Source organism: Hydra vulgaris, chromosome 06 (assembly GCF_038396675.1).
Source record: "Hydra vulgaris chromosome 06, alternate assembly HydraT2T_AEP".
Lineage (NCBI taxonomy): Eukaryota > Metazoa > Cnidaria > Hydrozoa > Anthoathecata > Hydridae > Hydra > Hydra vulgaris.
The window spans coordinates 4995001-5014170 of NC_088925.1; the positions used below are offsets into that span (position 1 = coordinate 4995001).

At 26.8% G+C, this 19170-nt stretch overlaps 1 protein-coding gene across 2 annotated transcripts in view; it reads left to right on the plus strand.

Annotated features, from left to right (window-relative positions):
- Window positions 1–19170, plus strand: part of LOC100208806 (GATA zinc finger domain-containing protein 14) — a 47743-nt gene that overhangs the window by 9491 nt on the left and 19082 nt on the right. The window contains exons 4-8 of one of the 2 annotated variants that reach the window (XM_065799040.1): window positions 13897–13928; window positions 14057–14163; window positions 14242–14435; window positions 14532–14622; window positions 16989–17289. In XM_065799040.1, the coding sequence (XP_065655112.1) occupies window positions 13897–13928; window positions 14057–14163; window positions 14242–14435; window positions 14532–14622; window positions 16989–17289 (725 nt within the window). The remainder of the gene's footprint in view (window positions 1–13896; window positions 13929–14056; window positions 14164–14241; window positions 14436–14531; window positions 14623–16988; window positions 17290–19170) is intronic. The other variant, XM_065799041.1, reaches the window with a different exon arrangement.

The window sequence follows — 19170 nt, forward strand, 5'->3', positions numbered from 1 at the left end:
TTTGAGTTTTGACACTTACAGGCATTGTGCAAAACTCTAAACTTTTGTATGTTTATGCTTATATCAAAAAAGAATGTTTTGTAAAGAATTGGGGTGATTGGAGCTTAGGAACAAAAAACCCTAATTTTTGGGCCCACCCAGCCCTTAACGTGGGAGCAACAAGTTTATAAAATTTTTTTTTTTTTACTATTTTTATCTAAATTTATATTCATCAACAAATTTCAAATTTCATGCAATAATCTCTTATTTTTCAAAAACTATGACCATATAAAGTTTCAATCCCCCTCAATTTGAGGGGGCTGTAAACATTGCAGGGTCATAAAAACTGAACACTAAGAGATTATTGGATGAAACTTGAAATTTGTAGATGAATATGAATTTAGATAAAAATAGTAAAAAAAAAAAAATTTTATAAACTCGTTGCTCCCACATGGGCTGGGTGTGCCCAAAAATTAGAGTTTTTTTGTTCCCAAGCTCTAATCACCTCAATTCTTTGCAAAATGTTCTTTTTTGATATAAGCATAATCATACAAAAGTTTGGAGTTTGCACAATGCCTGTTAGTGTCAAAGCTTAAATATCTAAAAATCCAGTGTACACCAATGTCATTATTAATAAAGTTTTGCATGCCTTTTTTTTTAATTTTCTTATATTCCTTAAAGTGTAGTAATGTTTGTTTGCATATTAAAAACACTTTAAAAATTTTTTTATTGTGCATTTATCAATAATTTTGCAAATGTGTAAAAAAAAAAAAATTGAATTAATTTACCAAACATCTTTGATGTATTTAATTTATTAACTTATTAACTTATTAACTAGAATAAAAATTGTTTAAAAATAAAACTCCCTTTTACATAAATCTCTTAAATTTATTTATTGGCGTTCGTCAATAAATAAAGATAAGCAAGTCAATGTTCATTAAAAAAATATGAAATATCGTGCCCTGGGATAGTTAAAAAATAGTTAGCAAATATGATTATTTCAAGGTTATTGTAATGCTTTTTTTTTTAAATAATTTTTTATTAGAAATTATATTTCCACGATAAAACAGTGTGTAATTATTTTTTGATAGCTTCTGTACTCATTTTGCCTTAAACTCTAATCTGAATATATTTTTCAATGATTGTCTTTTATTACATTGCAATAAAGTGTTCAGGAAATATTGTAGCAGTTTAATTGTAATTATGGAATCGATTAAATTAAAAATCACATTTACATTTGCTTTGTTTTTTTTAGCGCATATTTTAAAAGAGCTTTTTTGTCAAAACTTGCAAAGAGTCATGGCCAAATTGTCAAAAGAAAGTATTATATGTGTGGTCATATAAGGCGTGCGATCGCACGCCTTTTGCGCGAAGACCTGATATATATATATATATACATATATATAAATATATATATACATACATACATACATACATACATACATACAAATAGTCGTAAATTAATTAAATTTTTTATAATTATTTCTTGCTGATTAATAATTAAATTGTAATATATATATATATATATATATATATATATATATATATATATATATATATATATATATATATATATATATATGTATGTATATATCAGGCCTTGTTAAGAAGCGCTACGCAGCTCGCATTTTGCTTGCGAAAAGGCAATTTGCCTACGCGTTCAGCAGTTTTGCGCTACGCAAAAACTTATATCTTTTAGAATATTTAAATTATCTTTTGATTATCGTTAACGTGACGTTTATTCAGAAGAAATAAAGTCGTAAGTAAAAGCATTTAATCACAATTGTAAAATAATAGATTTTTTTGTTAAAGAAACAGTTTGTTTCATTATTTTTTTTTTGTTATTAAAAATTAGTTAAAAAAAAAGAAAGTGTTTTAAGTTTTATCTTAAGGAATTAAATATATAAATTCCTTTTAAATATAAAAATTATTTTTAGTCATAATAAGTTTAAAAAATGCACGATTTATTTTGATGTAAATATTTTATTAATAAGATATTTTGTTTATTGTTAATTCCATAACGTAAAGTTTTAATGACGTTCATTTAATTTATGAAAATAAATTATGATCACGAATATGTTATCGGTAACTGATAAATAACAAAAAAAAACTTTTTTGTTTAAAAACATTATTAAAAAGAGTTCACAAATTAAATAAGAAAAAATGTATTAACAGTTAATAAGATAACCAAAAACCAAATATAAAATCATAAGAAAATAAACAAATATTTTACGTTTCATGAAAAAAATATTTTTTTCAAAATAAAATTTAGTTCATATTTGAAAAAAATAATAAAAATGATTTTTTTAATAAGAACTTAGATTTTATTTGTAACTTTTGTTATAGTGAGAAAAAAACAAACTGTTTGTATGATTTTTAACGCGTTAATAAAATAACTTTAATTAGAATGCGGTAGTTGAAAAGACGCTAGTGGCGCAATATAACTTCTAACGATGCAAAATATATTTGCTGAGTTGAGTTACTTAGAAATGCGTTACCATTTTCGCTACGCAGCGAAATCTCGTAACGAGGCCTGTATATATGTATATACAGATAGATAAAAAGTAAGGTGATTTATATATAAATATCAGTCTTTAACAGGAAGACATGTGATTGCACACAATTATATGAGCACGCAAAAGATAATTTGTTTTAACGTTTTGACCATGGCTTTTGACATATTTTCAAAATTTAAAAATGCGTTACAAAAACTTACTTATTTAAAAAAATCTAAAAAAAAAACTTCATCAAACTAAAATGCTTTTTTTTTTTCCTGATGAGTCTTATTTGATGAAACACAGTGTTAAATGAAAATTTTTTGTTAAGTGATTTTCTACCCATTTACTTTTATATATATATATATATATAAATAAATATATATATATATATAAATAAATATATATATATATATAAATAAATATATATATATATAAATAAATATATATATATATATATTTATTTATATATATATATATATTATATATATATATATGTATATATATATATATATATATATATATATATATATATATATATATAATTATATATATATATATATATATATATATATATATATATATATATATATATATATATATATATCACCCCTGTCAAAAAATCATTGTAACTTGACTTAGCTGGCCTGGAGAAAAGAAAGGTGGCATTTGAAAGTCTTTGATATCATGATTATGAAAACTTTCAAATCCAATCATATGTAAGGAAATAGATTAACATTTGATTTTATAGCTATAACGCTAATTGAGAAGATGACAGGATGTGTTTTTATTTGGCATTTTTACAGCCCATATAATCAGTATTATTATTTTAACCATGTCAAATTGAAAAATATTCATCAAAAATAAAATACTCTTAATACTAAGTTGTATTTTTTTAAATCTCTATTTTTTAACTTAAAAATGTTTTTTTTTTGGGAAAAGGGCTGTTTATTGTTATAAAAATAAACAAATGTAATTTTCTAAACTGTGTTTGTAAATAAAATGCATTGCAAAGCAAGATCCAATGAAGAAAATTGTCCACAAGAGAGCAACCCTGCAACTGTCTCATTTGCAAAATTGGTCTTAATTTCAAAATTCCATTTAAAACAGAAAATAAAAGTGATGCAGGCAAATTCAACCATATAGGCTCAAAATGTCTTACAATACTCAGGGGTGTGGTGGCTCTAAAAGGTCCATGCGGGGTTTCATTTAAAAAGCCTATATATGTGGGATTTTATCATATATGATGGATGTTAGTAGTGAATTATCAGCTTAATAAATAAAAATGGTGTTTTTAGTATACAAGCTAATTCAAGCTCTGTGCAAGCAGTTGTTTCTTGCAATTTGTACCATTCAGAAGCAAAACCAAGTAGCAATTGATGGTTATGTTTCATACATTCCGTTACACAATATCATTGAAAAGAGGTTGATTGATGCGTGTGAAATAATTTGTGGAAGTGCAACATTTATTTATAGGCATATCTAATATGTTAGACAAAACAAACCTTGACTGGAAAACAACTTGCATTGCTCACTGTTTTGATGGTGCATCAGTGATGACAAAGCTTGCTGACCATTTTTGTGAAGCTACTTAAAATGTGAATCTCGTGGATCATCCTTCTGTTCAGCTGCTGTTCTCTTTGCTTCAAAACCTATTAAACTTTGTAAATGCAGGTTACTAGAGATGTGCAGTATTTGTAAATACAGTCAACGGAACCAAGCATAATCAGGGTGGAATAGAGAGCTGGCTGTGTTCCTTATGCAAGGACGATGCAAGGATGAAGCTAGTTTGATAGGTAGATTTAACAGTGAAGAGAAGAAAGAGTGCAGAGAAACAAGTTAACAATGGAGTAATTGTTCAATTATTCGCTACTTTAGACTTAATTGCTGCTGACTCTGATTTTGATGTGAAAACGCAAGGAACTTCCTTTGCACTGCTTCAACAAGTTTTACAGAAAGAGAGCATAATTTTAGCTATATTATATTCCCGGATGATGTCTCATGTGGATGAGTTAATGGCAATAGCACAGTTTTGTGATTATTCCAGCATAAATCAATTCATCTCTGCAACGCTAGTGAATTAGATACTTCTGGATATATGCTGATTTATATTGCAAGGTAAAAATACTAACAACATTTTAAATTATTTTGTTTGATTATTTTATAATTATTTAACTTTGCTTTACTTTGTTAAAATAATATTTAGCACATATACATTACATTTTTAAAATATTTGCATTTTAAATATTATATTTATAGGTACTCCAAGGAAAAATATATGGTATTATAAAGTTAGATCCTGTATGTATATATACATTAAAAAAAATGGTATCATGAAGTTAGATCCTGTATGTATATATATATATATATATATATATATATATATATATATATATATATATATATATATATATATATATATATATATATATATATATTATATAAAAATAAAATGGTATCATAAAGTTAGATCCTATATGTATTTCCAAGATTGACATTTAAGGAAATACATTCTTTATTATTCGGTAATATATTGATAGATGCGTGCCCGATTTATTGATAAGGATGACAAGAGTCTATGGAATTTAGTGATAAAGAATGCGAAGAATCCAAGTTTGCTGATTTGTAAGACTGACAAAGAAATTAATGCATGCAACTTCAATACATGTTGCAAAATTCTCCTCATTGAACAGCATTGATTGTGTAAGTCTTGCACAAGAACTTAAAATAGTTCGACTCATTTTAATAGCTTTTGGCACACGTCGAAATGGTATAGTGAATGGGGGCAATGAAATTGAAGACAGCAAAATGGAAACTTCAGATAGCAAAGAGCATGTAATGATAGAAAATGGCTATTAAACAGGTGCTCATAGAGAAAAGAATCATCTTGTGCACCGATGCCTTGTATGCATGTACAAGCATGTTTTTATACTTTAATATGTGCTTTGTTATTTGATCAATTTCAAAATTGATGATTATTATTTTTGCACACTTTAGGTATATTCTGCAACGGAGAGTATTAGGTGGATGTTGGCAATGAAAAATACATTTCATATATATCATCACATTTTGATGCTTAGTGTTGATATTGATGAGTGTGAGCAAATATCTTCCGCTCTTAAACATGTAAAAAAACAAGTTAAGAAACAAATTGACCCAGGAACATACGCGAGATGTTTCTACAATGCGGACATATTAGACAAAATTCCTTTAGATAAAATTGTTTATATATTTGCAGCCGGAATCCATGAATAATGCCGTCTTCTACTCAGATAGTTATTTTCTATTCATGTATGTTTATATAGTTCATAATAGAAAGTTTGCATAAAACGTATTTTAAGTGTATTTTTTGCACAGCTTTTAAACTTTTTCAACCATGCTGAGGAATGGATGTTGAATGAATCGAAGTGATTGCTTTATTAACCCTGCTTTGCATTAAGACTGTCCTTAAATAAATACTTGAGCGTAGAACACTTTCAAGTAGAAATAAATGCGCTGTTAATTTATATATAATTATACTTTTAAATAGATATCATTTCAAAATTTGTTATTGAGTTATGTGTATATGTACAAAAACTGTTAAGTACATTTAAAATAGCAGTGCTACTTACATTATTAGAAACTAATTATTATAAAAACACATAAGTTGTTTTACTATAAAACAAGTATCTATATCAATTTTGAAGCATTACAAAAATGTAAAACATGAACTCGATTCTTATTTTGTATTACGATATTATTGAATTTATTTTTTCAATTTTAATATCATTAAAAACCAAAAAAAAAAAAAAATCATAACGCTTCTTCAAATATCTACTTTGTTTTCACAGCAATGTTGTTAGAGCTATTATGCAAAAAAAATTAATATAATTCGCTCAAAGTTGAACTCTTTAAATCAAGCGATTAGTTAAATAGAATTTGTGCAGACATAAATATAGTAAATATAAAAATATTTGTGTATTTTTTTCGGAATGTCAAAAAAAGTATAAATTGCCCAAAGGCCCATATTTAGATAAAAAAAATTAAAAGCACATGCGGGAATCCCGCATAGCTTCTGGTGCCACCACGCCCCTGCCAATACTTTATAAAAGGCTTCCTCATACAATGCATTTACATTTTGAGAAAATATGAGGTTGCTTGCAGCACATGACAGCAAAGTATCAGATCAGACTACAGCTGCAACTATTGGTTAAAAAGATGCCTCACCATATAAATTCATATTAACCAGGTTCAAGGTGGCAGACCACAGGCATTAACACCAGGTATTACATTTTATTTTATATCATACATAATCTTTGTAGTTTTTCTCTGAATCAACTTGTATAATTTCACATTAGATACTTATTATTTTATTTATGTCATTTTAAGGCCCTTCTAGTCCAAGAAGACTGTTTGATGGACCTACTAAAGTAACAGCTTAATATCTTCTCAAAATTTAAGTTAATACAAGAATGTCTAACCTAGGTAACCTAGGTATGAGAAAATTGTCATCAACACTAAATCAAGTTTCAAAAGTCAAAATCACAGCCCTACATTGATACCCAAATTTCTTGCTATTGGAAGCCCTCTTGACAACTTTTTCACACTTTCAAAGGTGCATGAATTGGGAAACAAAGTTAAAAAGATTATTATGCACTGTAAAAATTTGCCGATCTTTTAAATTATGCTTATTAATTAATTTGAAGGAATATATTTTCTGAATAAATAGTTAAACTAAGAATTAATAGAGGCAGATTTTTGAAGTTTTGGCATTTTGGAAAAAAATAGGGCTTATTATCTACTCTCACCAAAAAAAAAAACTTTTGACATCAAATGCTTCCAAAGACAATGGTGTTAACAAGCAACTTATTGTGGCTGTCAGAGGGTTTGGCTGAAAATCATAGCTCAAATAAGAGTTTCAAACTCATTTTGTCAATGATCTATGTAGATCCAAGAAGCTTTGTTGTATGTTTGTGACATTAAAGTTGCTAACATACTGTGTGGTGTTCAGTCACACTTATCAACACATCCATGTACATGGCGCACAGCTAGTTCTAATAATCTAGCTGAATGTGGAACAATTAGCTAGATTATTAGAACTAGCTGTGCACCATGTACAAACATTTGATCTCTCATGGCATCTTTTAATGCTTTTATATCTTCAGGGGTGATGTTAAATTAACCAAGAATTATGTTTATGTCACCCATGAACCAATCTTTGCTTCGGATGATTCAGATCTTGTCATTGATTGATCCTACCAATAGAACTCCATCTTTTGATAGGAGTGGAGTTCTATTGGTAGGATCAATCAATTACCTTTTTAAATTTCTCAAAACTACCTTTTTAAATTTCTCAAAAGTGTGTTGTCTTCCATAGATGACAAGACAAAAGGATTGCACATCAACCAACAGCCCTATCATGCTAGCCAATTTAAAGGCAATAATTGCAGAAACCTCTAAATATGTTGACCTTCGGCCACAGCTTGCAGAACAAACTTGCTTTTCCAATCATTGATACTTTCAGAAAATTTGATGCTGTTGTGAATGTATGCTTTAAAAATCATTTTTTAGAAAAGATTGATCTCTTCAAAGTATCTTTTTTGTCTTTACCTGCTCAAAGTGTAACCCCAAAATTTAGTCTTCTTTCATGTCAAGGATTTCATTAGAAGAAAATAACCCTGATCAAAGGCTTTTAAATGCCACCTTTTTCTATCTATATGTGCTATAATAGATATATATCAGGCCTTATTATAAAACAGCAGCAATTGCTCCATCCATGTGAAACACACATGTAAACAGAGTAGACTTCCAGGTGTGATAAACGATGCCATATAACCTTGTAACGAAAAATCATGCTTATCTTAAGAATTATTATCTTAAGAGCTTCTTGATTTTACAAAAAGTATTTTAAATGAAATGTTTTTGAAGATAAAACTTTTTATTAAAGACAAAACAGTAAAGGTAAATTTAAAAAATAATTTTTATATATCATTATAATCTTTATACACATGTTTTTTCCTTTAAAGTAAAACATTAGTTTTAAAAAAGCTCATTTTTAAAATAAAAATTAGGTCATTCTTTAATTTAGAAAGCAGGTTTCCATTTTGTACAAAATTAATGAAAAAATTTAACATAATAGTTGGAATTTAACATAATAACAACAATAGCAAAATTAAATTAAGAAGTAGAAAAACTTTTAATTATTCATTAAGTTAACATTATAATGTTAATAAGTTGTTGATTTAAAACAATTAGAACAAGACTTTATGGTATTTTGAAAATTATATTATTTAAACAAAACCTTTTCAGAAAGTGTTTAAATCCTGATGATAATTATTGATATTTTACATAAACTTTTATTTTGTTCCTTTTTCATTCCAGGAATAGGAATAATATTTGTTTTTTTATCAATAAAAAAAACCAGAAAAACAGGCTTGCATTATCAACATATTTTTAAAATTGATTTTTTTATTATTATTATTATTAAATAAATAATAATAAAAAAATATTTATAATATAGTTAATCATCTTAAACAACAATATATAAATACTGTTATAAAATCATTTTTTTTTATAAAAATGATTGTGATCATACTTCTATATTTTATTATTAAATTTCATTCATTTCTCTTTAATGTCATTCAATATAAAAATTAATGTCATTCAATATAAAAATTTTGACAACTGCACTATATTAACAATTAGAGTCTTTAAAAAAGACAGTAATTAAACATTCAATAATGAATGAATACTTGTAAAGATAATAGTTTTTCAAAGTTACACTGCATTTTTTTTCTTGCTCAGCACCATTTGTATGCATTTCACTTGGTGCGTTTTTTTTTGTTCTTTGTTTTTGTTTGGATTTGCTTCTTTACTTTCGAGCAAATTTTATTCAGTTGTTCTGTTCAATTTTGTTTATTTTTTACATCATAATATTACATAAAGTAAAAATTTTTTATCGTGCCAGGAGTTTTTTCCTGCTTGCCCTGCAGGTGACTGAAGTAGTTTTTATTTCTCATTTGAGTCATCCGCTATGATAATCAGTAGTCCGGTATAATTGTTTTTTTTTTGGTATTTTTTCTCAGGTGAAAATACTGAAGAAAAAATTTAAATGTTGAAAAAAAAATTTGAAAGCAAAAACCACAAAGAAATGCTTTAAAAAGAGGATATTATTTTATTATTCCTCTCCATCTTCATCTTCAATCAAATTTAATTTAGTTGAATGTTTAAAACATATTTTTATTGTTTTAAACATTTTTCATTATACTTCTTTTTTTTCAAACAAAAAGAACTTTCAAGTGCATCATTAATTGCATTCTAATAATGATTTTTCATGTGCATCCTAATGTTTTTTTATTTTCTTAATTTTGTTTACAAATTTAAAATAAAAACTTATTTTACTAATGAAAAACCAAAAAGGGTTAGTGTTAACTGCCCATTCACGTGATTCAAAGTGCACCTCTAAGGTTTAAAAAATGATACATTAGCATTTGGAATTGAAAGAAAATGTAATTTCAAACTCATTTTGAATGCATTTGAAATTGAAAAGAAACGTGCTTCAAAATGCAACAGCAACATTTAAAAAAAAAGTACAATCTTTGAAATATTAAAATGTGTAACATCTTTTGTACTCATTATTTTTTATTTATTTATTTTTTTTGTTATTCACCCCCTCAAGGCCGAGAAGGCCACTACAGATGAGGAGGCTACCTAATAGTGGTTATAACCCTTTCTCAACTCTATAATTCCGAAACACGAACCTTGACAAACAAGGCCTCTGCACGGAGAAACAAGTTGAGCGTAAAGTTTAGCAAAGTGTATACTACTTTATATGCTTTTAAAAGTTTTGCAAGGAGTAAAAGCTTCATTGATCAAAATATGGTTTTACTAATACACTTTTGCAAGATATATAATGTCTGGATGTCCTGCCGGGCTACTGCCAGGCATTTTTTTTTAAATTTTAGTCGCCCTTGGAGAAAACGAGTCCTCCTGTACCAGCCAATGACCATGAGGATACACCCTTGCATGTGCTGAATTAAGTTTTTTTGTTTTTTTAAGTTTAAGTTGATGTTTTTATTCAATTTTTTCATTCAAATGTTTTGCAATAAAAAGTGAAACAAATAAAATTTGGATTATTAATATTTATATTTCCTTAAGAATATGTTTAAGTTATTTTTTAGAAAAAAAATTCTTTGAACAAAAGTAAAATAATTTATTAATTTAAATTTAAATTCTTTATAGTTTAATTTTTATTTTAACTTTTGCAGTTACTGGTTAAATGTTTGCAATAGAATGTTCCTACTTTTAAAACGATTTCCAAGAAAAAAAATATAATTAACTATTTAAATTATTTATGATTTAAAATAAAACTTTCTTCCTCACTTGCACTATGTTCTCAAACTGACACTGTTACTGTTGCTAGATATATGTTTAATTTTCAGCAACAATTCTCGCCATTGCGAGTATTACGGATGCCACTGAGTTAAAATTATAAATATTGAGTGTTAAAATTTTTTTTAATTTTTCAAGTTTTTTTAAATTTCAAATTTCAATCGCAAAATTATATGAATAAGAGAATTTTAAAAGAATAAAATTTTTTTCAAATTTTTGAAATAGTATTTATAAAAACAACCTATCTATTATAAAACAGCATATTTATATAAAATGTTTGATCTTAACTTCGGTTTAAATAAAACATAAAAAAATGGTATTGCCTTTCGTATATTCTATTCAAGATTTCTTGTTAAAATAATTTTTATTTAGGTTATATTATGTGTTAACAACATATAAGATATAAATAGAAACATTTATATGGCTAATTTTTGCGAGTCTTTGAGTATATTAAGTAAATTTAATAGTTGAGTTAAACTGTAAGTTACTTTAGTAAAGTGGTTGTTTTGATTTAGTTTAAAGGTAAATTTACTGTAATGTACTTTATCCATTCAGTAAATCAAAACACAGAGATTTAAAGTAATTTAAATTCAACAGTGCTTTATGTTGAATATATTCTCCGCACAAGAAAGCAAAGATTATATTTATATTCAAGGAAAAAAATGCGACCAGATGCAAACAGGTTTTTTAAATGCAAAAAGTTAGAAAGTCTAAAGAACTTTGTCTTTAGTCATTATTAGAAATAGCAGTTGGAACTAATAGCAATGTCTACTAGTCTTGTCTACTAGACAATACTAATAGACATACCATGTAATAGTTTCAAAATATTTTTCGAGAAAAGAACGCTATAGAAACTTTTTACAACTGTGAACATCAATTACAAATGCTTATGTTTACTCTCTCTAAATACTGTGTTAGTTGGTTTTCTTTATAATAAGGCCTGATATATATTAGAGATGTAACAGGTGCGTTGGATGTGTAATGGAGGTTTATTGGAGTTGGATGTTCAAAATAACTGAACATTTATTAAAAGTTATTCATAAACTGTGAACTTTCTGTTCACAGTTTATAAATAACTTTTAATAAATGTTTTAGTTTACCTTTTTAATATCATAACAAATTTGTCTCAAATCAAAACTCTCCAGTTTGAAAGAATACATAGCATTTTCACATTTAATCTTTGTTATAACTTCATCATCATTTAAATTATCAAAACTTAAGAGAATCACGTGAAACTTCTGATCTATCAATATAATAAACTTATAGTATATATACATGTATATATATAGTAATGAAGTAAAATGAGAATAACCCCTGGTGACAAAAATTTGGCACAAAATAAACAGAGACCGTAATAGTACAACTAAAAGTTTAATGTACAGAATATTAAACAATATATTAGTTTTTTATTTTCGGGACTGCAATAATGATTTCTCGCCATTACGACGTACGGCATCAACTTTTTTGTATACATGTTCACACATGGGTTGTACAAGATTTTTATTAATTTTTTTAAACAAGAATGGATTTTTTTTTGCAGCTGATCTTCACTTTCAGCTTCCCAATTGTTTTCATACATGTAACCTTTAAGGATTGACCAGAAATCTTCAATTGGTCGTAATTCCGGGACACATGCTGGATTATCAAATTTTGTTACATAACGGATATTTTTCTCATCGAGGTAATTGGTTACAGTTCTAGCATAATGTGAAGAGGCCAAGTCAGGCCAGAATACATAATTACCATCGCTGTGATGTTTGTTGATAAAAGGAATCAATCGTTTGATGATGCAATCATTTTTGTACACTGTTTGGTTAATTGCCAGTCTCGCAGGGACAATAAATGGTTTCGAGATTCCACAAGGGGATATGGTAATCCACACAAGAATTTTTTTTTCAAATTTGCTTTTGCGCTTATATTTTACATTTTTTGGTGCATTTTTTGCGTTATCTGAGTAAAATCCAACATTCGAATTTTTATTTGTATGTTTAAATGTAAAATAAGACTCATCGTCAATGACAAAGTCACGGTTCGGGAATTTGCGACAAATTCTTCCACACTTCAGTTGCAACTGCTTTAACTGTTTCTCAGTGCGATCAGGGATTTGTTTTTTCTTAAAATAACAAATGTTTGTTTTGTTTTTTATTGTTTTTACAATGTAGGAATGATCACACTTGAATTTATTTGCAATTTTTCTTGTTGAAGTTCCAGACTGGTTGTTCAAAAGACCTTTCAGGCGATTGATGTTCCCAGCAGTCATAATTTTTGGTTTTCTGCCTGATCCAGGCTTACGAGACTTTGGCTCATTGTTCTTCCACTTTGCCATATAACGTTTAATGGTTCTTTCAGGGTGATTAGAGGCAACAAAATACTCTACGGTGCTCTTCGTTTTGGCGTTAAGATGCAAATTACAATAGTTGTACACTTGTTCAATTAATATAGTCGACTTCATTTTTGAATAACTTTTTTATTAATTGATCTAAGTAAACAAAACTTTCAGTAAAAGATAAGTAACACTTTACAAACAAAATAACTAAAAAATTAAGACTGGATAAGTAAAAATTCAATAAGTTTTAGCTTATCAAAGATTGTGCCAAATTTTTGTCAGCAGTGGTTAATAAGTACTAATGAAACATATTTTACCTACTACTGGAGGTTTTATTTATAAGTGAAATCAGAAATTTCAAATGACCTTATCTCATGAACCACAAACGATTTTAAACTGAAATTTTTAGGATTTGTTTTTTTTATTGATATTAGGCAACCTAACTAACTTCCTTTAAGTCTGAGGTGATCCGTATTGGACCTAGGCTCACTTGGCATAGAATATTTCTATACCTATCTATTTCTGTTATTGATATCTAATAATGCTATTCCAATATTACTATATTTTTTTATAATTTATACTATAATATTTAATCCATTTTAATTATTAAATGTTATTAAAGTTAATTTAAAAGTTTAAATTAAATTGGTTAAGATTTATTTTTAGATTTAAAAATTTTATTAAAAAGTTTAATTTCAATATGTCATCTTAAAAAATGTTTTTTAGACAGAGATTCAGATATTCGACAAAATTTTCAGGTGAGATTTTACAATTATTCTTAATTATTTTAATTTACTGTAAGTTATTACTTTTATAAATTAAGTTTTAAGTCATGTGGTCGCATGCCATATTTTACTATTTTAATTTTTAACTATTAATCTATTAGATTAGTTGTGATTGGTCTAAACACATTAGTTCGTCTGGAAAAACATACTACTATAATCGAATAACAGAACAGTCTCAATGGGAGCCTCCAAAAGAACTATTACAAAGGTATTGTTTTTTGCTATATAACTTGTCTATTTTTTATAATTTGACAAACTTTATGAAACTGTCTTATTTTGTGTGTAGAGAACGATCTGGGTCATCAAGTCAAGATAGCAGAGGTAGTAGGGATTCTAGAGATGATGAAATAAAAGACACACATAACAGTAGGTATAAAGGTTCACGTGACAATAGAAAGTCACGTGAAACTAAAACTTACAGCAACAGAATGAATAGAGATTTTCGAAACAGAAGTGGAAACGACTATTCCAGAAGTACCAGTAAGATTGTTTTTAAGAATTTCCTTATGTTTTCATTGTTTGATGGATTTATTTATATTTAAAAGCTTTTTTTTATATAGTTTGATTTATTTTCAGATCTGAGATCCGATAGAGAATTAAATGGTTCAATATCTGGGTTTAAATCAGTTGGGCATGCAACTCCAAGTTCTAAAACCTCCTCAAATTGGTATGTATTTTTTTATAAATTTTTTGTTTTATCATTTTTTAAAAAGAAGAATTGCTTAAAAAATTCAGTGATTTTTTTAACTATAAAAATGTCAAGTTCATACATTATAAAGCAGTGCTTGCCAGATAGCTGCTTGTAAGGTGCATGCAGGGGCTTACAAGCAGCTTTTTGAGAGTTTTACTTTATTAGATTAAAAATCAACAAATAAATGTTGAATAAATAAATTAAAAATTAGCAAATAAATTAAAAAACAGCAAATGTTTTATCATTCAGCAAAAAATCAATTGTTAATAGATAACTTTTTTAATTGGTAATGAATTTTGATAACTATGTAAGATTTAATTTTGAAAGAAGATGAACTAGATGTTGTTAAACTCTAAGGCATAATTTGTGGAGTATATAAAGGAAGAAACAATCAAAACAGTTCTAGTTTCTAGCCAATGTTTTAATGTACAGTAAGGTGGCTTTGAAGTAGTGTTTTTATTATTTTTTATTTTATATGTTTGCAGAATTATTAGAACCAATAAAAATCCTCTTTGATAAAAAGACATTTGAAATCCTTGTTATGATTTGCATTATCATTTTTTTTAACAGATCTTCTTAAAGAAGGAAAAATATATCTAATCTTGCTATTACTCTTTAGTTGTTGGATCTAATTTTAGAAATAAAAAACTAGGAAAAAAAAAACCAGGGAAAAACAAAGCATTTTATTTTTAAGACTTTTTTTAAATTTGTTAAAACATGTTTAAAAATTTGTATGAACTGATATTGTTTTTAGAATCTAAACATCTCTTTAATATGAGTTTACTTACTCTTGATTACATTCTCTACCATTTATTTGTATTTGTATGGAGTACTGTTGTCCTATTTATGCTGGTTCCTCTAATAAGGCACTTTCTTATTTAGGTTTGAAATTGTAAATGTTGTAAAACTACCAAGCTTGAACCTCTGCCTAAACATAAGTTTTTCTCTTCTATAAATGCTATCGTGGTCGCTGCTTAAGCCAGCTACAAATGCTACCGTAGTTGTTGCTTAAGCTATCACTTATTTTTTATAAAAACTCAATCTCCTGTAACTCATTTAACAAAGTTGGATCTTTTGTTGTAATTGTTACTTCATGCTCAAAAAACTTATCTAGTTTTTTTCCCCGAATATTGTTGACCTTTTATTTATTAATTTTTTTTTCTTATTTATTTTAGAATTTAATTAAAATGATCGTTTCTATGTTTTTATTTTTTTGTGTTTTTAAACTAATTTGTTCAGAACTTAAATGAAATATTTTCTATTCCGTTTTTATTTTATTTGTTCTATTTTAAATAGTAATTAAAAGCTCATGTTTATAATATAATTAAAACGGTAGTGGTGTAGTGCGGTAAGTGGTATAGTGGTAAAGTGCTTGCTTTATAAGCGAGAGATTCTGAGTTCGATCCCCACCACGTCCCTGGTAGTACCGCGCTCAACTTGTTTCTCCGCGCAGTGGCCTTGTTCGTCAAGGTTCGTGTTTCGGAGTTATAGAGTTGAGAGAGGGTTATAACCACTATTAAAAAGCCTCCTCATCTGTAGTGGCCTTCTCGGCCTTGAGGAGGTGAATGACAAAAAAATAATTTTTGTCATTCACCTCAAATCAAAACATTTTAAAAGCAAAAGAGTAATTTTTGCTTTTAAAATGTTTTGATTTTTAAACAAAATTTAATTACTAATTGTCTTGTTTATATTATGTTCTTAAGAAAAAGTTATTTATCTCCATAAAAATATACTAAATTTTATATTATGACAACGGTGTTGTATAATAATACAACATTTACCAGTTTGCAGCATATTTGATTTAAAAAATATTTTTATGTAATATTACGGCAAAATTTTTTCTTAAAAAACTTGAAAATATCTGTAGTGGATTATTTGTGATTTTATGGCTCATGTTGGTATTTAAATATGGATCTGGTATCTGGTTTGGCTAGCCCTGATATGGAGAGTTTTGTGTGTCTTAAAACATCCAACAACTCTCCTTATAAACATTTTGATAATTATGACCCAATAATAACTTCACATACATCTCATATGCATTATACACATATTTTGTTATTATTTCCAATAAATAAAAAAAATTTTTGTACTATTTTTGTAGCAACCCAAATCAGAAGCATTGTTTTGTGTACATGTTACTGGTTGTTGTATTGAAGCATAATAAAGTGTCTCATAATTTTGTTTTTATTAAGTTATTTTTTGTTCCTGCATTCTAACAACATTATCATTGCTTTAAGGCTGAAACAAGAATGCCTTTATCTAAGCCATAATAAATTTAACATAATTTTTTTTTTGTTTAAACAAGATTTTAACTTATATTTATAAAGTTTTTTATTTTTTAGTAGCAATTACAGAACTCCTGATAGCACGTACATTAATGGCTGCTTGCAAGATATCTCTTCTCCTGATACACCAACAAATGATGATATTTCAAGTATTCTTTCACCTGTCACCCTTTGCACTCCACTTGGTTGTTCTCCACTTTTAAACAATTCTTTTTCTAACCACACATTAACAAGATCTCTGCAGTCGCCTCTGTTATCGCCAAATATAATTGCAGTGAATTCTTCAGATGCATCCTCATTTTTACATCCTTTACAACAGGCGCTGTTGTTGAAGCAGCAAGTTACTTCAATGTCAACTGTATTGTTATTTTTTTTACTTATTATCAATTTTTTTTATCAAAACTTAGTTTTAATTAATATTTTTAATGATGGTTTATGGTTTGTGTTTCTTTTATATTACTTGTTATAACAAAAAATTTAAATGATATGCAATACATTCTGACACTTAAAAGGATCCTTAAGTGCAAAGAAAATTTGTTATCGTATTAAAGAAAATGTTTTTAAAAAAAATGTGTGGACTAAATTTTTTTGATTAAAACTAAATAATAAATGCATAGCAATAAAACAAAAATTGTCTTTTTTGTTGAAGCCTTCTCCATTTTTTCATTGGTTCTCAGAGTTTTTGTAATATACGCTGCAATCTGCAGGCTGCATAATTTATATCATGCGCGTTTGATAACAGTTTCAGTATATAGCATCATTGTGAGGCTGTTTTTTTTTTTAAGATATTAAAATATATTTTTTTGTTGCCACAATCCGCTAATCATATTTATTTGTAAAAATTTTTATTAAATTATTAAGGGTTTTTGACTTGTTTTTGTATTATATTGTTCATTGTGAGTTAATAAAGTTTTATTAATGCTGCCATTTAGTTATTAACTGTATTTTGTATTTTTAAAGGTTATACTATTTGTGATACCAGTAGTTTTTGAAAATTAATTCATAAAGTTGCTATTCTGCTAGCCATGACCAAAACTGGAATAAACTTTGAATATATATATATATATATATATATATATATATATATATATATATATATATATATATATATATATATATATATATATATATATATATATATATATATATATATATATATATGTATATATATGTATATATATATATATATATATATATATATATATATATATATATATATATATATATATATATATATATATTTATATATATATATATATAGAGAGAAAGAGAAAGAGAACCCTTAGATGTTGTCCGAAAGTTTTTTCCATATTTTGTTGACAAAAAGTAAAAATTAAAATGCAAGACTGGAATTTTTTTTTTTTATAATGATAGACTGCCTGCCCCAACCAAACCCTCAGTCGATGATGCAGCACTCCCTTGCGGGTCAGGCTATTTGTCAGTCGATGTAGCAGCACTCCCTTGCGAGTCAGACTATTTGTCAGTCGATGTAGCAGCACTCCCTTGCGAGTCAGGCTATAAGATAGTCGATGTAGCAACATTCCGCGCATGATTTACAGTAAAAAAAAATAAAAATGAAAACATTTTATTAAAAAAAATAAAAATTAAAACATTGTTTATATTGTTAAAAACATTCAGAATGTTTTAAAAACATTCAGAATGTTTTAAAAACATTCTGGTCAATTAAATTTGCGTTTTTGTGGTTTTTTTATATAACAATTAATTTGTAATTAAATTAATGGTTTTGACTTTCGTCCAACACGAAAATGTTGGACGAAAGTCAAAAGTAATTAAAAGTGACGTATGTGTTGGCGTAAGAATCACTTTTTTCCTTCCACTCTTCCCAAAGCCAACAAACTATAGATCTATATATACACTTAAATGTATATATGTTTCATATATATATTTGTATTTGTGTTTTTGTTAAGTATTCAATATATAAATTTTTTTTTTCATGACTCAATTTAATTTCATCATTAAAATTTGTTAGGATTCTTTTTCTTAGTTGTTCAAAGTATCCATATGGCTACCATCATTTGTTCAAAAACTATTTATGTCAGCAAAAGCCAAATTGCAAAAAATGATTAAGCAAGTTAAAATAATAATTTACACCATTGGAAATAGTTTTACTCAAATTTAATATAATGTGAACCATAAAGGGTTAACGAAATATATTTTATTTGTTTGTTTAGGAAAATATTATATCAAATTTGTTTTATAAAATTTGTTTAATTTATTT